Source organism: Echeneis naucrates, chromosome 9, assembly GCF_900963305.1.
Source record: "Echeneis naucrates chromosome 9, fEcheNa1.1, whole genome shotgun sequence".
Lineage (NCBI taxonomy): Eukaryota > Metazoa > Chordata > Actinopteri > Carangiformes > Echeneidae > Echeneis > Echeneis naucrates.
The window spans coordinates 8022578-8046465 of record NC_042519.1 but is presented as its reverse complement, the minus strand read 5'-3'; the positions used below and the strand labels follow the sequence as shown (position 1 = coordinate 8046465).

The window sequence follows — 23888 nt, the reverse complement described above, 5'->3', positions numbered from 1 at the left end:
TGTCCACAGCAGACATATGCATACCCTGCTGTACACTGAACTCAGAGGCACTCTATTGGTTGGACCGTTGGGGATGTGGCACGCTTACTTGCTGCATATTGGTCTGCTGGTCACACACTTGGGCGTGGGGGACACTTATGTCACAAAGAAAGAAACGGTGGGGGGGGGGTGGGCGTAACTATCTGAGGGGAACGAAGAGTTGTCACGCTGGAGACATTCCTGGAATTCCTGCTGGCAAGTGCTGTTGAGATGATATTAACAATGAGAAATCCTATTCATATTTTACATATTCACTATTCAATTCTTTTTGGAGAGGACAGACTACTGTACTGGAGCCAAAGACAGTTCAGCTGGGGGGAGCCATCCATGTAATACATAACTCATATAAGCTGAATTAGCTGTGTAACAATATGCATAAAAAATAACAACTAATTGCTGCACAGTTCAAACCTTTCCACACACTGTGTGGTTTAAGCACTACTTCTACAGCTCAAGATTGTTTTCCCCTGAATATAGAGCATAATGGAGCTTGAGCGATAGTGTGGCTCAGTGAGTAGTGAGTGGGGATCCAGCTGGAACTGGCCTGGCCCAGCACTTGCTGCTTTGAAAAGGTGTCTGGTTTACAGCCACTGGTGATGTAACCACATTTGCTTGCAGGGCCTTACATAAAAAGCATGTTCTAAAGGAGACAAAACAAGCTTCACAGGCATCGTTCATGTCCATCAGCGGTCATGAAGCAGGTGAGTCCACTCGCTCATGTGAAATGGCTCATTTTGGGGGGATTGCATTAGAAAGCATCACTTGTTGAGATGTTTCCCACATCGCTTTGTTGACCTGAACGATACGTAAAAGAAATAAAGCAGAGCAGTCAAAGCTGTTTGTACATGAAGACATTTCTTTATTGTGACACAAATCTCAAATGCCATCTGATTCTTTACATCTGTATAATCCATTTTAGATATGTTAAGTTTCTGATGTGCAGAGGTAAGACAGTAAAAGTTAAGTTAATGCAACCATAAATAATTGTAATAAATATCAAGTAAATGTACAGCACACATTTTATCGCAACACCTCTTTGTATGGATGTGTCCTTGTTCTAACCTTATCTACTCCCCTGCAGGAGGAGGAAGTAGAAGGGAGACTGTCCCTGTTAGCAGCTGTATATCACCCTTCAAAAGAACTGAGCCAAAACCGAAACTCGCAAGCAAGGCAACAACCTGGTACGTGCCAAATGTCAATGCTGTTGCTTTTCAGTTCTATCCAAGTAAAATGGCGATTTTACTCACACAAGAAAACATGTTTCACCATGAGTAGAAGAAGTTGATTCCATCTGAGTACAAGACAAAGGTGATAAGATTACTGGTATTTCCAAAATTCATAAAAAATAACAACACAACAAACTGGATATCCAACAGACATCACCTAGTTTGCTCATTTTAGAATTTTTTTTCTTGGAAGAGTAGTGCAAACCAAAAACAAAAATATAAGGTGAAGTGAATTAGCAATTAATAAAAACTGCCATCAAACATAACTTCAGACTATATACATTTTTTTTCATTAAATTTTTACAAAGCTAAACATTTGGTTATGGATAAAAAAAAAAAAAAAAAAACTAAAAAAAAAAAAAACAAAAAACAAAACACAAAACAAAAACAGCAGAATCCTGTTGATCTTTCAGTAAACTCTGAAAAGGCAGAACTCAAGATAATCCTCCACCCGTTCCCCTGTGTGTGTAGATTGTGTATGTTGGGAAACAAAGGGGGAGGAGAGGGTGGTTGGTTTGTTCCACATTCAGTAGCAGTTGCACACAAACAATGCGGGAAATCAAGCTCACGTGAGCATCATCTACTTCCCACTTTCACAAAGAAACCCTGCTTTCACAAACCTGAAATGAAGTTTATCAGAACCAGCAGGCCTCTCATTGTCCACCCTACCTGACATACTACGCGTCCACAGCTACTCGGATCTCGCAAAAAAAAAAAAAAAAAAAAAAAAAAAAAAGAGCAATTTTATAAACTAATAGATTAATATAACTTTTTTTTACATGACTTAAATACCCTCTCTTCAGAGACTTGAATAAAATGTGTTCATTTATATAGGCATAAGTTAATTTGTCCATTAGCAGTTCATATTTTTAAAACAGGCAGTAAACTACATAATATCCTGTACAGCAGTTGTTCACATCATCTGCCTGCTCGTAGCTGATGGGACCAAAAATAGGCAGCATCCCACCTTTCTTTTTTTTTTTTGGTACTAGTCATACCACTGTCTTAAACATCAGAGAATTAGGTGAAAAATCATTTGGGCTTTTATTTTCCTTGTCCTCCAGAGAGAAGCGCCAACTGTACAGCAAAGGCAAGTTTCAGAATATCGCCCCCACAGAGGGGAGGACAGAGGGAGGCAGCTAGGTTAAGCATTAGGAGAGTAAAAATTTGTTTTTTGCCTTTACACTAACAACTCAGAGTGGAGCTAGTTCAGCTGAGACCTCACTTGGGAGTTCAGAGATCATGAATTGGACTTGCAACCGTAAAGTGCTAACACAAAGTCATCGTGTTAAGTTGTTAAATTCACAGAACTTGACAGGACCTCATTAAAGCCTCTGCTGAAGTTAAGGGAAAACGGAGAGGCATAAACAAGGAAGAAAAAACAGTGTCACAGGTGTTTCACTTCAATACCATCTGTCAAATTCAGTGCATCCAGAACAGACACTTGTTAATGGTGTCTGTGTTCATTCAGATGATTTTCCCTGAATTCCTCAAAAGATCTTCATCAAACATAATGATGAAATATAGTATGTCTGTAAACGGCAATTATAAAAAAGCAGGGGCAAACATGCAAAACATTAATAGCCACCTAAAGTAAATGTTCAATTAAATTTGTTTTGTTGTAGAAGGAAAACAGAAAGGACTGCTGTCTGTCTCAGAGGAAGGTCCAGGAGTATCAGGGTGAGGGGAGACAGGATGCCAAAAGTAAGAATGGGTGAGGAGCGGGGGCAGGTATATACCCTAGGGGATGTCAGGTTGTCAAGTCTTCTTAGCCGCTGAGAGGATCCTCACGGTAATGGATGGCATATCGCAGTTTCTCCAGCATCACATCTAATGAGGTGTACTGGGGCAGTTTCACCATGAACATACAGGTCTCCACGCGAATGTAGCGCGAGTCTGGCTGACCTGTAGCAGAAAAATAGGATGCTGTGTTACAATATAGTTTTAATACAATGACAATTCTAAAGTCTTTTCTTACACAATCAGTTAGTGCTGCTTTTCCATGATGTCTTATGTTCTTACTGCTGGAGTTTTTTTCAAGGTTCTGTACAATCTGGCCAGAAGGTTGTGTAGCAAGTGATAACAAGCTTCTCGAGGTGATAAATGTCAGCATTAAGCTTATCTATCGTAAGTCCAAGGCAATTAGACCTAAAATAGTAATTTAGGAAACTCAGGGGACACTTTTGTAAAAAAGATGGTAATGTACAGCATCAGAAATATAACAGTGTCTCCTCCAACATGGAACTGCTGAGTACAACATTCAAGCTATGGCTAACAACCTGTTCAAAGTCTGTCTAAGGTAACAAGACAGCATGAGCTGCTTTGATAATCACTATCAGTAGTTTCTGCTCCAACAACACTGAGAAGAACATCACACAGATAGCAGTCCTCTTGTACAATCCCGGCACTGTTAGCACTTACCTGCAGCTCCATCAGGAGGGGCGATTTTCATGGGGTAGGGAGGAACATGGGCAGTGTCGGGCCCCCCGTCCTTGCAGGGGCAGGTGAATGGGATGCGTTCCTGGTTGCACGCAAACTTGATGAATTTGCAAAGCTCCTCCTGAGTGAACATTTCCAGGGCAGTCCAGAAGAACTCAATGTGCTGGTCTGTCTCCATCAGACCCACCTGATACATAGTGTGAGCCTACAGAGGGGGAGAGTGAGGTGAAATCAACGAGCCTAAACCATTGAGTAATGTTAAAACCCTTTATAAAACATATATATAATTATATATAATATGTGAAACAACTGCATAGCACGTCAGGCAGTACAATGAGTACAAACAGATAAAATACAAACATCAGCTTTACCTTAAGGAACTCCAGGTTGATGTAAGGCAAGCCGCAGGTGCGCAACTCCATCTCCAGGGGACTGAGCATGGTGAGGAGCTGCAGGGGAATGATGGAGCCCAGTCCTGCACGCACTGCTGTCATACACTCCGCGTTCTGGAGCTCCTTAAGACGAAGGCTCCGCACTGTCCGTGCATACACATCCTTATTCTCCCACCTTAACATAAAGAAGCATACCATACATCCAGAGTGAGAACAGATCTTATGTGCTGGTTAGGTAAACACACTCTGGAGGAAAATTTTTCAGCCATTTCTGAATGCAGAGGTTTCCCGTACCTGACAGTGAGGTTGCGGCCACCTTGACAAAGCTCCACCTCCTCACCAGTCATAGTGATGTAGGTAAAGGTGCAGCAGGGCCGACTGGGGGAGTCTGGGCTTTCTCCTGAATGGTGCTGGGAGGAAATTTCAGCACACAAGGCCTCCAGCTCTGTCTCATCACTCACCTGCAGGGTCAAATGAGGAGAAAGTAGTCTAATGTCAACAAGTAAGATCATGAAATGCTCATGACGACATCAGAAACAATCTCTTACGTTTTCAAACTTTTTGACAAAGTTGTAGGTGAGTACATCAGCCTCCTGTAGGTCTTGCTCTGGGTCAAGGGACTCGGCAACCAGACCCTTCCAAAATGAACCTAGTAGATCCAAAGGCAGTGGCACGTCTGCACGGATGGCTATGCCCAGAAGCTGACCAAAGAAGTGCAACAACTGTTCTTCTGCATAGCTTATTGGGCATGGCGTCAAGATGTACTTCCCCTGAGGAAAGTAAAAGGAAAAATAACTATCATTCATAATATGCAATCTGTGATTGACTTTGCTGTAAGATAATAAAGAATCAGTAGTTAAGTGATTGCACGCAACTCACTCAAAATCAAAACATTAGCCACATAGTAAACTTTCAAAATTGCGAGAATCATTGAGATTTTGGTTGGTATCAGGGCAATCAATGCTATTGGATATAGACTATATGTGTTCAAAAGGACCAATGTGTCAAAACTGAAAACATGTCAGATAATGAAAAACATTACCTTGTTACGGTTGGCTGCGGCACTGGGGCAGGGGAGCAGCAGGGAAAGAGCTGAACTCTGTAACTCCTTACACACCTGCCATAGGAAGTGTCTGAAAGAGCCACCTAGAGACAGACCGGTCCCAGCAACAGTTAGGTTTAGAAAAAAATGTATCTTGACGAGTAAAAGACTGTAAGAGAGTACAGAAAAGGACGTGAAGGAGAAATTCTAACTTGTGCCATGAACTTCCTCTCCAGTGAAGCGGATGTTAAAGGCATAGGTTGGGTCTCCTCCACTGGCCAGTTTCACACAAAGTTGGGACGATGGAACACAAGACAGTTGGCGGGCTGCCTGGCAGAAATATGTGTTCTCTGATGACCTGATCTCACCTGAGAGAGAGAGACAGTGAGAAGGTTTGCAAATAATCAGTATAAGGGGAACAAAATTTGAAGAATATAAACAAGTGAACAACTGAATGCTGACCTCCAACAATCTCAAGAGGATCCAGTGTAATCTCAGGAGCAGCATGGTCAGCTGTTCGCTGTACTGTGGCATTCAGTACTCTGTTCATTACTGTGATCTTTGTGTCGTAGAATATTAGACCTGTAACAAATGAGAACAAAAGAAGTGGCAAGGGTGAAAGATATTTCATCTAATCAGGTTCATGCTGTTTTTGTCCCCTTCAGGCATTTGTATTTAAACGAAACAAGTTCCCTCGGTAGGTCAATACGCTGACAGAGCCACAAACATGGCCTGCATAGTGGGATTAGTCCCATTAACCTGCTAGATCTTTGCAAAGATTGCATTCACCTTTGGCCTCACATAACAGTGCAGCAATGCTGTTCTGATAGGTGTGTGTTTGTCTTAGTTCCACCAATGGCAGAAAGAAACTCTCCAAGGTGTTGTTGAGGGACTGCAGCAGAGCAAAGCGCAAACGCAGACTCTCCACAGGCACATCTGGGAAACACAACGGAGCAAGTGTGAAATATACAGCCAGAATAAGCTTACAATGAGCACATGTGATAAGATAAGCCTTTATTGATCCCTTAAAGAGGGAAAATTGTTTGATAAAGCAGATAGATAAAAAGAAGATTGATAAGAGAGAAAGAAAGGAAATTGCTTTTGAGTATTTCCAATATGTAGATAAATATATATACATTATGTACACCCTTTACTGAAGTAATTTACTGTACAAAATATGCAATGCATTCATAGTATCATGACACTGGGAGAGATTTTGTTTACTTGAGTCTTTGAGAGCAAGACTACAGTCATCCTTTGCTGCACACTCAAGTCTCTTACTTAGGAGACTGGCCACACGGGGATCAGCGGTATCACTGGGGTCCAGGTAGACTTCATGGGGGTGTAATCTGGCAGGTGTGATAGCCAGGTGACGGCACAGCCTGTTGATGTACTGGACTAATGCCACATCCATTTCCAAGCTCCACTTCCTGCAGGCTTTCTGAGCGTGACGAGTGTCTATACAGGTACACCTAATATGGAAGACAATTGCAGTTTGCTCTTACCCACATATTTATATCCTTGAGTATATTAAAAGGTTAAACCAGTGTCTTGTATGCAATGTCCATATGCGCTATAAAGAAGCAAGAGTTTTGTGAAACTTTAAGCTATACATACAACTGCACTCACTACTGCATTTACCACAGAGAGTGACACATGATATCAGAGAAGTTTCAGTCAGTATATATTAATAAACTGTGCAATATTTTTTCCCCTGGAAAGCAGTGCAATTTCTTTTTAATGAAGAGCATGTCCTGCATTGTTGAGAAGTGGCTGACAAAAAATTTCAACTGGATTAAAAATGTAAATTTTTTTTAATAACTTAAACATTTTTTATTCGATAAAGCTTTCAAGTGAACATGCTTTGTGACAACAAAACAACTTTTTGAGGCAGAGGGCTTGTTTATATATGTTGGTATTTGAGTAACAGCAGTCAGAGTGCTGGTTATCTGAGTCTGGCACTGCTCTTCTCACCTTTCAAAGTGGAGGTCATAGCCACAGGCCAAAATTGCCCTCCAGACACTACGAATGTCCTGCTTGGCACGGTCAACAGCAAATTTATGGAAGCCCTCCAGCGTCAAGTACTTCTCCTCTGGGACTTCAGAAAACAAAGTGGTATATGAGGCAGCTAAACTCTTGAGTTTGAGCAAAAATTTTAAGCAAACATTTTATTGGTTCAACATTTGCTGGAATCATTTTAACAAACATAACGTTGGCTATGCGTCAACTGACAATTTTAGGGGTGTGTGACAACCAACCATCAGTTTTTTTAGCAGGAGATTTTTCTACATCTTTCTCATCAGGTCTGGATTTCTCAGGAGATTTAGGCTTTAGGACTGTCTTTTTCTCACTCAGCGCGGTCCTGGCAGAGGCAAAAGGCAACTCAGTGTGATAAGCGTGCCAAAGTATCAATGTGCCTAAACTTTGGCTTGTGTTTCATAGCGTGTGGGAAATTACTCACCTGACACTGTTGAGCACAGACTTTTCCTTTGTGGGAGGTTTGGCAATAGGTCTCTTGGTGCTCACAACTTTCCCTTGATGCTGCTCCTTCCCAGCCTTACTGTATTTGTTCTTATTGGGCTTGGGAGTTCCATACTTTCTTAAAATCTGGATAGAAAAACAACAACAACAACAAAAAAAAAAAACCAAAAAAAAACACAGTGATGCACCTGGTTCCACGTTTTGTGTTAAAATATTGTTTGACCTCAGAGGAAAACATCTTATGTACCTGTGTAAGCTGGTCTTCAAGTACTTTCTTGGGAGGACGAACATTTGTGAAGAAAGTATGCAGAAGATTGCCAGGAGTCTGAGAGTTGATCTGCTCTTTGCTGAGGTAAATGTCAGAAACTTTAATTGGCTTGGCTGGTGTGAGGCTGAGCATCTGCTCCGAGTGCACACAGCTCTTAAAAATATCTGTGAGGACGTCTCGTGCTCCAGGCACAAGCTTGTCACCTAGAAATGTGGAGGTGGATCATTGAAGACTTTAAACTGGCAGAACTAATGTCATTGCAGAAGTAGAAATGATAAAACCGATAAAACACCAACCTCTGACTGATTTGTCCAGAAAGTAGTCTTCAAGGGCAGAGCTTCCCTGGGTGTCAAACAGGCTTTGGTTAACACTGGAAGCTGTAAGAATCTCCTCATTGGTTAATTCCATTAGGTCCTCTTCACCTTCTAGACTGGACAAACCAATCAGGTCACTGCTGTTGAAAAGGCTGGCACGGATTTTTTCCACTTTGGCCCGAGAACGAACCTTCAATTTAGAAAACAAAGACAAGTGTTTTTCCTCCAAACAAAACAGACAAAAAAAAAAAAAAAAAAAATCTCTGATCTTTTAATTTGCTTTTAATTAACCCACCTCAATCACAGCATAGCCCTTGATAGGCCTTGCCATGACTGCATTACTCTCCAGTGAGGTGACCGTTAGCACAGAGCCCCCATCTGACACTGATGGAGTATCTGCACTGTCGAGTGGCTCCCCCAAACTGCCGAGACTCCCCAGGCTTCCTGTGCTACACAGTGAAGTATCTAAACTCTCCTGACTAGAAACAGTCTGGGGGTCTTGAGGGCCCTGCTGTGGATATGTAACAGTTGACCCTGCAGCAGCAGGGGTGAGAGGTGGAACGGCTAACAACTCCTGATCAACAGACACTTCACTTGCAGTGCGGGAGACTCCCTGAGAGGAGCTACAGATGGAGGTCTGGCTGGTTGAAGCTGAAGCGCTCACACTTGGAGCTGGAGTCACGCTACTAGAGCTGTCAGGACTCTCTGGACCTCCGTTGTTAGGGAAAGGGCGCTCAGGTTCTGGGCCTACTTTGCTTTCCTGAGGGCTAGAAACCCCGGCTCCAGCTTTGGGCTTCTTGGGGTCGTCTTCTTGCAGAGGGATGAAGACCTCATCTTTGAAGAGCCCACCATGTGCGTTGCAAGCCCTGCGGATGGCATTTCGGACCACGGCCTCCTCCAGGTGCGTGGGGATACCTGAGAGCACCAGCAGGCGACTGTGGGCAGTGGGGCCCACCAGGGCCTGACAGGCATCTGTCACTGCATCACAAGTCACACTTAAGCCCTGTGGGTCCTTATTGGCAAGATGTCGTAGGATCATAAGGAGGGTGAGGCAGCGGTGGAACCAAAGCATGTCCTCGGGTTTACTGCCTGCCATGTTCAGCAGGGCACTGTCGCTCTCTGACAACCGTGCACCTCCACTTCCCCGTTTCCCAGAGACGGCAGCTGCCACAGCAGCTGCTGCTCTCTCACGCTTCATCTTCACTTTCTTACGCTTAGAAAGCAGACTGGGACTCTGTGGTGTCTGACCTGGGGATGATGATGATGATGACGACGAGTCACTGAGGTTGGGGGCACTGGTGGAGGACAGGGCTCCCACTGAAGAACCACCTACATTGAGGGGAAGTGTCACCTCAGCGACAGCCAGACACACTTCCATCAGAGCATGGAAGTAGGTGGAGAATCGGCTCTGCTCTGCCCCCAAAGTCAATGAAATGCCTCCAGATGTAGACCCCCCTGCACCAGCACCTCCTCCAGTAGTCCATCCCTGGGTCTCACGGTCATAGAGCTTACGGAGTTCAGTCTGGAGGGCCATGAGCACTGCAAGGCAGGGGTTAAGCAGCAGAGCAATGGAGCTGGAAAGGCCAGCAGGGCTCTTGCGCTGCTCTAAGTGGTGAATCTTTCGCAAGACTTCAGCTAACAAGTGAAAGATGAGTTCTTTGATGGATGGAGCCAGATCAGTGGTCCAAAGCAAGCCACCTAAAATTATATGAACAAATGGAATTTAGAAATTTAGGAATCTTTTGTATGATTCATCTTGCTAGCTGTCAAAATGTTCTATAGGCTGTGTCCTCTAATCCCTGAAGAATAATGTGGGCTTAAGTAGCTCTCACATTCGTGCATTTTACAAGAACGCATTTTTGACCTTGTGTGTCTGAGGTGTATGACTTTAAATTTTTTTCAAAATTTAATTCAAAGGGTTTAAAATATTTCCACATTAAAAATTTTAAATTTGATGAAGCAAAATCAAAAACACAATCTAATAAAAAATTACAAACCACACATTTTTGGAGCAGACTTTAACTATGGGTAAATTATCAAATGTACATACCAATCATGCAATCACCATATTTAACTTTAAACAAGTTAAATATGGTGAAAAAGGCTGTTCAACCTACCTAGTAGTTCTACCACCTGTAGCAGCACAGATGAGGGCACTGTGTCAAGTTCATCCTCTGACCGTTCACTGCTCTCTCCCAGTTTCCATGTCAAGAGCTGCTCAGCAAATGCCATTGCCAGAGGGAACTCTAGTGGCAAAGAGTGCAGCACCAATACAGCACCAGGAGGGGGTGACACCCCTGAAATAAAGAAAATTAGATGCTCAATTAATTTTGTCCTGTAAGATATTACTGTTTCACAAAAATGAGTTTGTTTGTATGATTTTTTTTTTGTTTTGTTTGGGAGTTAAGATACTCACCCAGTTTGATGTGCACCTTATCAGTGGGTATGATAACAGAGGGGTATTGGTTGGTGGTGGGAGGGGGAGTAAGGCCTGTGTTGGTAGGTGAAGCATCCAGAGGATAGCACACAGCCTCCATCAGGTTTAGTTGTCCATTTCTACGTACTTTGTGACCCAGACCATACACCATGACTCGAGCCCAGGGGGCCTTGTAAAGACTTGAGCTGGTGGAGTAGAAAAAGTTATTTATATATATATACACACATATATATATTTTTTTTAATTCATGAAGAAATGGATGGTGGATTTATTGTGAATTGCTAAAGCGTCACTCACTCTTTGCGGCAACCTAGCTGGCTCTCCTTGCATGAGACAATTACAAATGCAGCACCTGGAAAGCTGACATCCATGCTAACCTTCGATTCTGTCACAGGAAACTCCTCAGACGTGAACTGCTCTGGTGCTTGCTGTCAAAATGAACAGGAATATAAGAATAATGTAGGTGTGGGTACAGAGAGGAATCCAGAGAGAGTCTCATTAAATCAAATAGTGATTGGCAGAGCTGACCTGTAGGAAGCAGCAGATCTGCTTGGTGAGCTCCAATAAACTTTCCTCTCCTTGATGCAAGGCACGGGTGATGGCCACTGTCAACCACTCCCGAATAGGCTGTGCATTTCCCTGATAGAACAGGTCTGTGGGAGAGCAGCTTTGTCCCTCGAGGTTATGGAGCACAGACTGGGCAAGTAGGATTGAACTTGAACTGATAGTGCCGTCTGCAAGGAGAACAACATCAAAGCATTCAACAGAGAAACACAATATTAACATTAAGCTGGGAAGTCAAGGTCTTCCTAATTTAAACTCACCAGGCAGGGGTGGAGCCAGCAACTGATTGGACAGAAGCTGTAGGTGTTCCAAGGTGATGTCACGGATAGCAGGTATGTGAAAGAGACGGGTGAAGGTGTGGGGGTTCTTGGGGGCAAAGATGTTGAGCAAGGCCATACGGCAGTACAACCTAGCCAGCGCACTCTCACAGCGAAGTAGTTCCCTGAAGCAAAGTGGTACAAGAGATTTTGAGCAGAGGAGCAGTATACACATGAATCATGCTCATCCTCGGTGAGTTCACTGGTTACCTATGAATCTGAATGTTGCTGCTGTCTAATGACACTAAACCATTAGCTGCAGTGCGTCGAGATCCAGCAGGGGGGCGCTCCAGCATCTCAATAGGGTACCAGTACCTGACCAGCACCCCCTCACTGCGCAAGTAGGTCTCTACTTGTACAAGTTCATTCACCTGAACACACAAACAAAACAAATTAGTTGACCAAAAAGTTAAAAAGATTCTGAAGTGGCAAGTATTGTACTTACAGAATCCACATCCAACACCACTCCATGTAAACCAAAAGTCTTCAACATGCCCCTGATGGCAAACTTCGGCAGTGCTGTTCCCCCTGTAGTGCTGTTGGTATTGTTGCTGTCAGGACAGCGGATGACCACCGTTAAACCTGTGTTGAAAAAGCAGGTTATCATCAAATTCTACGAAAACACAAAACAATTTCAATACAGTGATTACAACGCTTTGAAATTATTTGCCATCACAACTAAGGAGGGTAAATTTTACCTTTGCGAACTTTGTCAATAGTGAACTTGTTGGCCTCATCCTTGATGTCCTCAATGGTAGGGAGGTAGAGGTCACGGGGGATGCCGCCATTCTCTTCATACAAGAACTCCACTGTCTGTCTTGCAATGTCCACCATACCTGTTTCCATTGACATACACCACATGCTCAAGCAACATTCACTCATATTTTCTGATACATTTCTGAGGACACCATTTTCATTCTTTTTTCCTCATATATTCATGATTAGTCACTTAATGTTGCCACTGTTTATTCTTTTACTTAGACAAATAATGTTGCCAAATAAATGTTGCATAAATGTTACATGTCACATGATAGTAATTTGTTCCACTACACTAGACTTTTAGTTTGTGCATTTTAAAAATTATATATTTTTTTTATTCTTTACCCAGCTGCAGAGCTCCTTTGATCTGGTCCAGGCCAGATTTCCTCTCAGCTTCATTACGGAACCGCCTACGAATGGTAGGAAACACTTTGGTCTCCCAGGCCTTGACCAGAAGGGCATAGTGGTCCTCCTAATTTCAAACCAAAATAAATCATAAAATACAGAAGCATAGCACCAATTCCTTGACACAGCACGGATAAGTAAAGTTCTAACACACCCTTGGAACATCGTCATCATCGTCATCATCACTTTCATCATCTGCAATAGGTGGAGGATGTGAGTCAGGACCAGAGGTTACTAGGTTCTCATAGCTAAGCTCCACCTTGTAATGGCACGACAGGTCACTGTTGTACTCTGTATCAATAGGAGAAGACAAACAGAAAATGCACATTAAATAATTGACAAAAAAAAGTCAAAGAATAATCACGCACAAGAAATGAAATTCATAGACATACGTTGCTGGGCAACAGCAACAGCTGCGATGCGGCAAGGGGGTCCATGGGAGCCAGAGTCTGATGTAACACTTGCACCTGCATCATTATCACTGTCTGAAGCCATTGCAAAGGGCAGTGCTTCAAAATTTGCGCTTATTTCCTCTGCAAGGTCCACACACAAGTCAGCTGCATTTCTGTGTGCTTGGCCCTCTGCGTATGCAAAAGGCCGGCTTCCAAAGTTGGCACGAATCTTTGAATTCTACAAAGTAAAAAAAACAACAACAAAAAACAATACAGAAGAACTATATTAATCTGGTCATGTGCTGCAAACCTAACAGTAAACTGAAAATGTTATATCAAATGGAGGAGATAAACCACATTTTACTAGAGCTTAAGAGCTGTTCAAATATAACACTTTCAGGGGCATTGTAGCCAACACCACACCAACCTTCTTTTGAATGTGTACCAAGGGCCACATTCCACCAGCAACATCCTCAAGAATGGGGCTGAGTCGCTGGCCACAGTAGGTAAAGTAGACCCTGCCTTTAGGAGCCTGACCAGGGGGTGGAGGTGTGCCCTCAGAGCGCTCCCAGCCTATTCCAGCCACATCACCTGGGTTTATGCAAAAACATGTGAACAACTCAGCATTGCAGTTAACAGATCGTGATATATTTTAAAACTTTCTAACTCCCAATATAGTTGATGAAGCGGGATACATTCTCAAAGAGTTTTTGTAGAAAAAACAGCCAGTTAAGATAAAATGGTTTTAAGGAGTTAAGCTCAAATCCATATCTCACAGTATGGATTTCTAAATTAAAACCAGAGATGGCAGATTGTATACAAAGAAAAACACATTTTCTCTCCTGTCTCACCAGGAAGAAGAGCCACATCCAGCCTGACACTTTTCCACTGCAGCAGGCTTGAGCCATTGTAATGCACTGCCCTACCATTACTAATACACACAGACAGACAGGAGACAAACACACAGAAACAGGATGACAAAAAGAATAGCAGTCAGCACTCAAGTCAGAAACGGGGCAGTAAGGAAAAAATTGAGTCTCTTAGTTTTCATATACAAGTGAACTTACTTATGAAAAAGGCATGTGCCAACTGGGTTGGTCCAAGCTCCATCTCTCTTCTCTGCCTCAGTGGCAAAACCAAAGGACACAATTGGGCCACTATCCTCCTCAGAGTCTCCATAGGAGACAATTTCTATCTCCCAATAAAAAGAAGGTGCCTACAAGAAAAAAAAGGAGAGGTAAATAAAAGGATCCTGAAGAACAGAAAAAAACATATCAGTGAATAATTTAACTCCTTTAATACATATTCAAACAGACTTAGCTGTCAAATATCAATGTTTCAGTGTGTCCAACTATAATGCACACCTGAATCGGTACAGGAGAGGTGGCATAGATAAATGTGCCTCTAGGCAGACCTCCTCCGGCACTTGGATCAGCCAAGAAGGTGACAGAAGTCAGTCGAGATGAGAACATGCAGGCACGGACTGGAGGAAACACTCTGGATGGACACCAAGTGATCTCCTTTGGCTGTTGAGGGAAGAACATCAAAGAGAGAAACAAATCAGACTGTAGGACAACAAAATGTCTTTGAAGGCTTTGAGCACATTATGAATAGAGGCTGGCAGCAATATAAAACATTCACACTATAATTATCTGGGCTATAGCTCTCATTTAATTAATACATTTTCAACAGATGTGTGTGGTTTTTCATCAGCAACTTTTCAGGAGTAAAATTTAACTCTCTTTAATTAAGGGATGTTTTGCTTTTTTTTCCAGTTGCTTCAACCAAAATTGTATTTTCCAGCTTCTTCTATGATAAATGTACATTTCCTATTGCATGTGTATCCTATATGGGCCCTATATGGTGTTGCTGGTGGTTTCGCTTTGCTATTTCTTGGTTGCTGCAAAAATTAAAGCACTGAAAAGAAAAACTATTCTAGAAACTTGCTATTTCCTACCTGGCGTCTATCCGTTTGCAGAGGTGGAGGTGGTGGCCGAGCGCAGTCCCTGTAAAGCATTCTCACTCTTTCACACTGAGCCTCCACCATGCCAAGACGCTCTCCTGCACAAGGTGGCAGAAATCTGTCACACAGCTGCCAATGGCGTTACACACCAAATGCATTATCGGATTCAAGGGCTCAAACTATCTGCATGCTGTTTCATGCTCACCAGGGCTGCATTCCTGGGCAACCAAATTGAGAACTTCAACCGCAGCAGGACACTGCTGAATGAACTCTTCACAGAATGAGCTATCCTCCAGGAGCTGTGCCATCACCAGGCATGCCCTGAGGGGAGCAAACAAACAAACAAAATAAAAACACATACAAGGAAAATATAGCCTATAAAACAAAATTACACTACTCAACCATCAACCATCAATAAAGTCATAACTAGTGAAGTTTAGAAGCAAAGTACCCAAAGCACTCATCACAAAACTAGACAGATTAAACGTGGGGCTGCCTTGGTCATTAGTTGATGAGTTTACATACATCAGCATCTACTAACCTGGTTCTGATTTCAGCTAACAAGCGCACTGCGGCCATTACTGGGCTGGAGCCATCTCCTGTGGCCGGTAGAGACGTGTGAATGGAGAGACTGCCCTCCTGTGGCAGAAGCATGGACTGCACTGCTTGTACCACCTTTTCTGTGATTGAAAGCTTGTACAGTGGGAGAGCCTGTTCAGGGTGGATAGATTAAAGTTGAAAGAGAAACAGGAATGAGATTCAGGCAGCTTTTTCTCTTAAAATAAGGACTCTGCTGTGTTTCATGGCAGAATACTTACCTCAGATCTTGGAGTGCACAGGCGTGATATAGGAACTGTCAGGATATCGGAGGCTTTGCAAGCTCTTCTGTACTCGCAAGAAGGAAACTTGACTGTGGCGATGCCCTCCTGCTCATTTATGGACATAACTATGCCCACGCTGCCCAGCACTCCTTTACCAACCACCTGCAAAGCAGCAAATTCACAAGAAATATATTTAATTTTAAATACTTAAATTCTTTTGATGCCAATGTTTTTTTACTGATGCAAATAATAGGCCAATAGTTAGTATGTTAACACAATATTTTCCCAATTTTATACAATTTTCCTAACCTGGACCTCGGAGCCAATCTTAATAGTTTCTTTGAAGCCTCCAAGAGCACAGAGAGCAGCAACAGCCTGTCTGCCAATGGCCTGCAGTTTAGCTAGTTTCCTGCCGCTGCTGCTGCCATTTTCCAGAATACTCTCAGCATATTTCCCAAGTTGAGGAATAAACATTAACGCACGGGAAAGCACCTAACATAAAAATACAAAGGAAAAGGCATTAGAGAGAAGATTAGAAGATCAAATAGATGACAACCTAAACAGAAATAGTCTTCATTGGTTTTAGGCAAGATAATAATCCTTTATCAGTCTCTCAATGGGGAAATTGGCATGCTATAGCAGTATAAGACATTTAAGAGGACAGAGACACAATAATAAACTAGAGAAGGAAGAAAAAATAAATAATATACAAATATATAAAACAAAATGTAACCAATGAATATATAACAAAAAATGGGCCTATAATGATCACTGACCCTACAGTGAGTATTTGCAATTGAAGTAATACCAGCAGCAAATACGCTACAAAGGTAAGAAATGATCATAGTTTACTTTTTCAGCAGTGGTTGTCCAGATCTGGGCAGTGTTGGACTCAGGAGCAGTGAGCAAACTATGCAGCAGAGCAATAACCTCAGCAGCCATACTGTTGGCAACATGACCACTGATGAATGGCCTCACAGGATCTGACCTATTTAAGGAAGGTTTATGTTAGAGCCAAATTCAAGATTGATGTCTGTCACATATATATGTTTACCAAAACAAGCCTTTCTCTTTCTGTGGCATTTATAATTGCAAGGGGAGTGTGGACTACCTGGAATACTGAAACATTAAATTGGATACTGTACCTGGCCAGCTCAGCATTCCTGTCCCGACAAACAGCAGTCTGAGCAGTTTTCTTCTTGTCACCAGTGGTGATGCCTCCAGCAGTCTCCTGGACCAGAGTCTCAACAGGGGGACCAACACTCACGATCAGACCAGACTGGGCCCACTTGTTGGCCTTTCTCAGAGCAGCAGATGCCTCCTCTGTGATCACTTCACAGCTTCCACTCTAAGTGGGATTGAAATAGGTTTGAGAGGGGGGAAACGCTACAGTAGCACTATGATTCATTTAGTGAGCACATGTTTTTACATTCAGCTTCTTTTGGCTTTTAATCATATGAAAACTTTTACCTTTGTCATGTCTCTGTCCATCTTTACCACCTTTTCCATGTTTGCTCCCGTGCCAAGCCGAAAGGGACGTCCCTCTGAGCTGCTGTATTTTTGAGAAGTTGGAAGAATACTCATGTCAGAAATGCCCAGATAGGGTTCACAAATATGTAACACACACACACACAAGAAAAACATTTTGAAGAAATCAATCATTTAAAAAAACAGAAATCCTACCTGAGAAGTGGCTGTAGAACCTCATGAGAAGACTGGTCTTCTCTTTTATGAATAAAGATTGATAATTTGCCATCAACAGCCTCTCCCTCCTCCCCAACATCCTCTGACTTCAGAGCTCCTTTTGAACTGGCTCGGGACAGACTAGTGTCTGGTTCAGAGGAGCTGGGAGAGAGCAGGGTCTGACAGCCTGGTTAAAAAAAGAGGAATATTGTAAAAAAATAAGAAATAGTTGGCGAGAATAACATAGTTAACCAATTTAGTTTTTTGGCATTTACATTTTTAGTAAAAGAGCATTTCTCTAAACAGCCACTCCTTACCACACACAATAATTAAAAACTCCCAGAGAAAAGAGACCAACCTGGTACTACATAGTCTGCCAGTTTGGCGAGCAGCAAGGCAGCAATTCGTGAGGCTGGGTCACTTGCATCTTGCTGCTCAGCATCTAGTGTGTTTATAGAATAGCTCCATGAGGGCAGGGCCACGTTACCACAGTCCTCAACACTCATGAGAGGCAGAGCAGCTCGGCATAGCTGAAGGATGATAAGTACTAGCTTTGGAGAAGGTCTCTGATCGAGCAGAAGCGATAAGAGCTTAGAAACACAGGCAGGCTGGCTGAGAATAGCTTTCCCTATGTGGCTCCTGAAACAGAAAACAAAGGGACATTTACACACATTGGATATACACAAAGAAAAACTTACACATATGTGATAAATACATGATGTATAAACCTGACAGAATGTTACCTGGAAAGGTCATTGAGCAGACTGAGCACATCCTGTAAGGCGTCATTGCCAGCTGCTTGATTCCCACAGCACTCTGTGGCTCTGGCCAGGTGATTGGTCAGCAGGCTGGACACCTGCCGTGCCAGACCAGAATGCACCGCATCTGTGGACCCACCTTAGAAGGGAAGAACAATAATTACTAACCTATCATTACACCTTACTGCTGATCATTTTATCTAGGAGTGATGAAAAACTTTGACATACTGATAGCAACCTCTTTCCTAAGTAATGTTTCCAAATTCACGCTAGTTATTCTTCACACCGAGTACCTGGAGAATTCATACCTTCCACTTTTTCCCACTCAATGCATCGGTTGGCCAGCACCTGGAAAGCAGCCCAAGCCATGGTAGCAACCTTCTGCTTTTTGGTTTGCTTCTCATTTGAGCTGTATTCCCTCTGACCACTTAAACTGCACAGGCTGTCCATAAGCTGAACCAGCCCACTGCGTACTAGGCACTGCTCCTCACTCCTATGACAACAAACAAAACAAATGATGGTAATCAATATCATGGTAGAGTAGTAAAAAAATAATTAAGAGCAATATTTCATGATGGATTCTCTTGCCTGGTATAGGGGATTGTACAAAGTAAGCCAATACTGTTGGCACAAGCGATTGGGTAGCGAGCACACAGTGACACAACCGATGTCATTGTCTCCCCAAAGGCCTCCTGCACTTGCTCTACCATTCCTCCACAGGTCAGCTCCTCAATCCTGAACAGATGCATAGAGAAAAGACACACAATTAAACATTGTTATATTGGGTCTTTAACTTTTTTCCATAACAACTTAATATGATATAAACAAGACTATTTAAAATTTCGTATTGTTTATTCTCTCCTCTCACCTTGGCCCACCTTGCAGTACCATTGTGACAGGACCCACTAGGTGTGTGACTCCACCCACTCTAACAGCAGCAGTGAGCAACTCCCTCATGTGAACAAGGGCCTGCTTACGTGTGCTGCCACGTCTCCATCGTGTCTGCGCAGCAGACAGGAAACTGCTGCTTGACACCTAGAGAAATGACAGGTATAATATATTAATGTCTATGTCAATGTCTAACCACAGTTCATTTACTGATTTTCTCATGCAGCTGTGGCTCAGTAAAAATGGCATTGCATGGGGAGATAGAAACGAACAGCTTGATCAGGAGTTGTCCCAATAAATGCAAACAGCTGTCCCAGCAGCACACTGTATGTTGGCTTGTCACGGCTGTCCTCTATAGCCAGAGACTGCAGCAGAGTAAATGAGCTGCTGCGATGGCTGGTAGGGTGGTGTCGCCTCCTAAAGATAACAAAGACAACAACAAGTAAAGGAATACAATTCAACCCATTTCGCTCATATCTCTCCCATTAAATCAATCAAATAAACCAAGACCTTTGGGGAGCGTGTGTAAACTCCAAGTCCTGGTTAGCAATCATCTCCAAGTCCGAGGGTGCAGACATGCTGCGCAAGAAGACTGGTTGCTTCACCAAGGGGATCACAGTCTTGGCATCTGACACTGACTTAGAGGCTGATGCAAAAAAAAAAAAAAAAAAAAGATAAATTAGGTATAGTTCAAACTCCTCCATCACTGATGTCTTGAGGTAACAAAAACCCTACCCATCATGAAGGAATTAATAACTACCAAATGATAAAGCCTTGATACGATGCATTTCCAGGAATTCAATTAAGTCAGCGTGTGTTACATAACTGTAACCACATATTTAATAGGAAACAATATCTCAGGGACATTTTTATATTTTGAGGGTTTGGCAACATTGAGCTTGAATATCTGTTTAAAAAAAGCAACTTAACTCAAATCAAAACAAAGTTTCACTTCGTAGCTATTTAGTAGCATTAGAAGCTACATAAAAACATGATGTGTACCTGGACCTGGTGTACCAGCAGGTGTGGTTGTTAGGCTTCTGCAATGTGGTGCGATGGTAACATGGAGCAGTAGCTCGGTGCGATTCATCAGACTTTTCACCAGTGTCTTGGTTTTGACAAGGGGTGTGCTACTTCGGATGTGTGTGCTGTTTACTTCCTGAAAAAACTTCTCCCTATTGGTGCAGATACAGTGTTAGAGCATTGACTTATGATTTGCTTCAACTAATCAACAATTTAATTACTTGCCTCAATGCAAGGACAACATTTTCCAAGTCACTAAAATCAAGTGGGACTTCCTTCAGGGAGCAGAGTAGTTCCAGTTCTTTAATTTTGTTCTGGTACAAAAAAGAAAAACAAAACATTGATCACACAGAATGGTTGTGGTACAACAATTTAGTGGAATTATTGCTTCAGTCAAAATTGAAAAATGTGAGCATGCTTCGTATATGAATAGGGAAACCTCAAAGACACCCACCTCAAAGAAGTGGTAGTCGTGAAAGAAAGGAGTGTTGTTCTCCAGCTTGCCCTGCTGGGCCTCTTCTACTTCATTCTGCCACTTCTGTTCCAATTCTGCTACACTCTGAATGCAAGCCAAGAGATAAATACACACAGTTACACTCTTTGCCTTTGTTCAGCTAGCCTGATTTAATTTACTTTTACCATTTACAATAACACTTCTTTTTCTTTTTACAAAAACCATCTGGTTATTCTCACCATCATTTCAACTGATAAACTATCCTGTTGCTTTTAACATTGATTTCATAGTTTTTTCTGCTGTGATGCAAATATCCAAAATTTGTCAGATCATCAGTGTTGTGGTTATTGGAAATATCTGAAATCTGAAAATAATCCAAATGATCCTATTCCCTGTAGCTAAAATCAAATATGTAATTAAACCACTTAACAAAAGACTTTTTCAGCATCATTAAAAACTTAGAAAAGTAGCAACATGAATATAGTATGCATTTAACTAATGGGAAGTAAACACAATTTAAAGCAAATGGTTGTTTGTGTGTTTATTTTTTCAAACTTGTGTAATTTGTGTAACCTGCAGTTGACGCTCCATTGCATTGATCTTCTTGAAGGTCTCAGCCATGATCTTACAGACCAGGTCATACTCTTCAGCATGATCTTCACGGTACTGATAGTTAACAAGTGACTGAAGGGCATCCACCAGGCTTAGATGCTTTATGACACAAGACACTATAACCTCCTCCATCACATCTGGCCTGATCACCTCCCTTATGGGGGGAAAAAAAAATAGTTCAGTATAAAGGTAGCATGGTGCCACAAAACAATATGTTTACTTAATAGTGTGTACTACCTTAATAGTGATATCAGTAAATAGCATTTTACAGCATGAACACAGCCTCAAGGCACGTAAAATCGTATTTTGGTTGACTATTATGGAATTCATTCAAAACCGTGTGCTCATTCAAAGCCACACACACACACCCAAAATAAATAAATAAATAAATAAAAAGAATCATTCAAAATGGCCATGGCAATTTGCAATACATTTGCTTTTGCCACTGGGAGGCAGTGACTAGATGACATATATATTCTCCATTCCTGTAACAGGATCAACTACTTACTTAATGCTGGGACGGAACTGTGGTCGGGCCCTTCCAGACACCTCTCGTAGCCTTCCCATGATGCCTGGAGGCAGGCGGACACGAGGCAAGTCAAAGTATGCCCCTGGCATAAGGCCTGGTGGTGGAATGAGGACGTCAGAGGGGTAGATGAACTCCCGGTCCTCCTCAATAGTGAGCGGCAGAGGTGAAGGGCTGGGTGTCAGAGCAGGAGAGATTGCACCATTTGCTTCAACCTGCCACTGGCACCTAGAGAAAAAGCGCAGCCAGTCATCTTAATAACAAGCAGCTTACATGGGCAAAAGAAGAACATAGTGGACTTTCTGTGCTATCTTAACTGTCACCTTTGCAGAAGCTTTGAGCAGAGCAAATCGTGGCAGGCTTCCTCTTCCCTTGTCACCTCTGGCCCATTGTACAAAATGCGGAGCATTGAGCATGCCAGCACTGACAAACCCAGTGCAAGGTCTGCCAGGAAGGGGAGACCTCCGGAAACATCCTCAGATGACTCCTGAAATTACAAAAACAACATTTTCAGGTGCAGCTGTTGAGCTTCACGTTTCACATTGATGATTAAACAATGCCAAGTACAATAGCAATGTTTCCAAATTTTACCTGAGCTCTGACAGTGCAGGAGAACCCCCACATGGCTTTATCAGGGGTGTTGTGTTCACGTCCACTCCTCATCTCAAAGGAAAACGTCACAGTGTCTCCTTCGACCTAAAGCAGGGGATGTAAAAGAATCTCTTCAAGGCTCGATATGTACTGTGCATTCACAGGGCATGTTTGAGTTATATGGCTTATCCTACCTTGACAAGGTCTTTGGGCCATCCTGTCCCCAAGACACTGCGACTGCCATATCCCAGAGTATTCCCTCCATACTCCGTTACTTTACGACTGTTAGTGTTGGGACCAGCATAGATGACGAGCTGAAATATCAGATTGAAGAGAACCAGAGATTCACAAACTAAAGATTTTTTACATTACACATTTTACTCTACACTTGAGAAATGGCACAAAATAACATGTAACTGGCACAAAGAGTGTAGACCATGAAATCCTCCAGCTGGTGGGTTGTGAGGGTCATTACCTTGTCATAGTCATACTGTGAGGAGCAGCGAGAATCAAAGCGAAGATACAGGCAGCGCGCTCCTGGGATGTGTACTGTCTCTTTGAACTTGTAATTGTCTCTCACAGGGTGCACCGTTTCTACTGTTTTCCCAGCAGCCCATGGGGCTGGGATTTTCAGCCCAGTGAGGAAACCTGGCTCCTCACGTTCATCAAGAATTCTGATGTAAAGGACATAAACAAAGTTTTGGTTTTAGAAAACTGAGCTCCTTAGAGAGCAAACAGCTAACAACCAAATAATATTTTTTTCTGACTTTCCTCATTAAAAACCTAAAAAAAATAAAAAAGTCTGTAGAAAACTTACTTGTCATCAGTAGTACATGCCTTCGCTCCTTGCCCTAGTGCACCACTCACAGGTGGAGGCTCTTCAGTGAAAAGTGGAGCCTGAGTCTTAAGTAACAGAGCAGTCTGGAAAACAGAGGGAAAATAAATCCTCACCTAACAGGAACTATAACACATAACTATATAAACAATTAAAGTAATTCTTAATTTAATGACAGAATGATTTTTTGACTTTTAAGACACCAACCTGGCTGGTGTAAAGGACCAGCTGCACCAACTGAGGCATGAGAGCATCGGCAAGAATAAGGGTCTGCAGGTTTGGGTGCATTAAAGAGGTGAGCAACACTGGCAGCAGGTGCCCAAGCATGGTAGCTTTGGTTATCTGTTCCAAGCCTTTCAACCTGAGAGAAGCAAGAACGGAGAGGGCACAAAACACATGATTGACAAGAAATGCAAAAATTTGAAGTAGTACAGTTACTGTGATTTTAAAAGCCTGCATTCATTCATCTATCTTCAACCCCCTATCTGTTTCCAGGACGCAGGGTTGCTGGAGCCAACCCCAGCTGACACTGGGCAATGGTAGGGTACACCCTGGAAAGGTTGCCAGTCCATCACAGGCCAAACATACAGAGACAGGTTAAGACAAACAACCACTCACACTCACACTCAGACCTACAGACAATTTAGAGTCACCAGTTA

At 42.6% G+C, this 23888-nt stretch overlaps 1 protein-coding gene across 2 annotated transcripts in view; it reads right to left on the bottom strand.

Annotated features, from left to right (window-relative positions):
* Positions 1-2197: 2197 nt before the first annotated feature.
* Positions 2198-23888, bottom strand: part of hectd4 (HECT domain E3 ubiquitin protein ligase 4) — a 34372-nt gene continuing 12681 nt past the window's right edge. For both annotated transcript variants that reach the window (XM_029510345.1, XM_029510346.1), the window contains exons 19-76: positions 23437-23590; positions 23212-23315; positions 22870-23068; positions 22589-22708; positions 22395-22499; positions 22127-22290; positions 21786-22031; positions 21239-21431; positions 20666-20770; positions 20437-20525; positions 20191-20363; positions 19699-19834; positions 19461-19605; positions 19169-19335; positions 18889-19035; positions 18609-18793; positions 18286-18439; positions 17901-18181; positions 17543-17729; positions 17330-17411; positions 17005-17207; positions 16712-16847; positions 16169-16351; positions 15857-16021; positions 15580-15749; positions 15244-15359; positions 15033-15136; positions 14440-14601; positions 14143-14291; positions 13927-14006; positions 13503-13666; positions 13076-13313; positions 12838-12974; positions 12624-12750; positions 12218-12355; positions 11965-12101; positions 11730-11890; positions 11463-11644; positions 11167-11372; positions 10936-11066; positions 10618-10823; positions 10319-10498; positions 8497-9899; positions 8184-8391; positions 7867-8090; positions 7600-7745; positions 7397-7500; positions 7113-7236; positions 6420-6610; positions 5928-6074; positions 5601-5720; positions 5351-5506; positions 5139-5242; positions 4645-4866; positions 4391-4557; positions 4076-4271; positions 3687-3909; positions 2198-3170 (exon numbers count right to left, since the gene is read on the bottom strand). In XM_029510345.1, coding sequence (XP_029366205.1) covers positions 3034-3170; positions 3687-3909; positions 4076-4271; positions 4391-4557; positions 4645-4866; positions 5139-5242; positions 5351-5506; positions 5601-5720; positions 5928-6074; positions 6420-6610; positions 7113-7236; positions 7397-7500; positions 7600-7745; positions 7867-8090; positions 8184-8391; positions 8497-9899; positions 10319-10498; positions 10618-10823; positions 10936-11066; positions 11167-11372; positions 11463-11644; positions 11730-11890; positions 11965-12101; positions 12218-12355; positions 12624-12750; positions 12838-12974; positions 13076-13313; positions 13503-13666; positions 13927-14006; positions 14143-14291; positions 14440-14601; positions 15033-15136; positions 15244-15359; positions 15580-15749; positions 15857-16021; positions 16169-16351; positions 16712-16847; positions 17005-17207; positions 17330-17411; positions 17543-17729; positions 17901-18181; positions 18286-18439; positions 18609-18793; positions 18889-19035; positions 19169-19335; positions 19461-19605; positions 19699-19834; positions 20191-20363; positions 20437-20525; positions 20666-20770; positions 21239-21431; positions 21786-22031; positions 22127-22290; positions 22395-22499; positions 22589-22708; positions 22870-23068; positions 23212-23315; positions 23437-23590 — 10483 coding nt within the window. In that variant the 3' untranslated portion in view covers positions 2198-3033. The remainder of the gene's footprint in view (positions 3171-3686; positions 3910-4075; positions 4272-4390; positions 4558-4644; positions 4867-5138; positions 5243-5350; positions 5507-5600; positions 5721-5927; positions 6075-6419; positions 6611-7112; positions 7237-7396; positions 7501-7599; positions 7746-7866; positions 8091-8183; positions 8392-8496; positions 9900-10318; positions 10499-10617; positions 10824-10935; positions 11067-11166; positions 11373-11462; positions 11645-11729; positions 11891-11964; positions 12102-12217; positions 12356-12623; positions 12751-12837; positions 12975-13075; positions 13314-13502; positions 13667-13926; positions 14007-14142; positions 14292-14439; positions 14602-15032; positions 15137-15243; positions 15360-15579; positions 15750-15856; positions 16022-16168; positions 16352-16711; positions 16848-17004; positions 17208-17329; positions 17412-17542; positions 17730-17900; positions 18182-18285; positions 18440-18608; positions 18794-18888; positions 19036-19168; positions 19336-19460; positions 19606-19698; positions 19835-20190; positions 20364-20436; positions 20526-20665; positions 20771-21238; positions 21432-21785; positions 22032-22126; positions 22291-22394; positions 22500-22588; positions 22709-22869; positions 23069-23211; positions 23316-23436; positions 23591-23888) is intronic.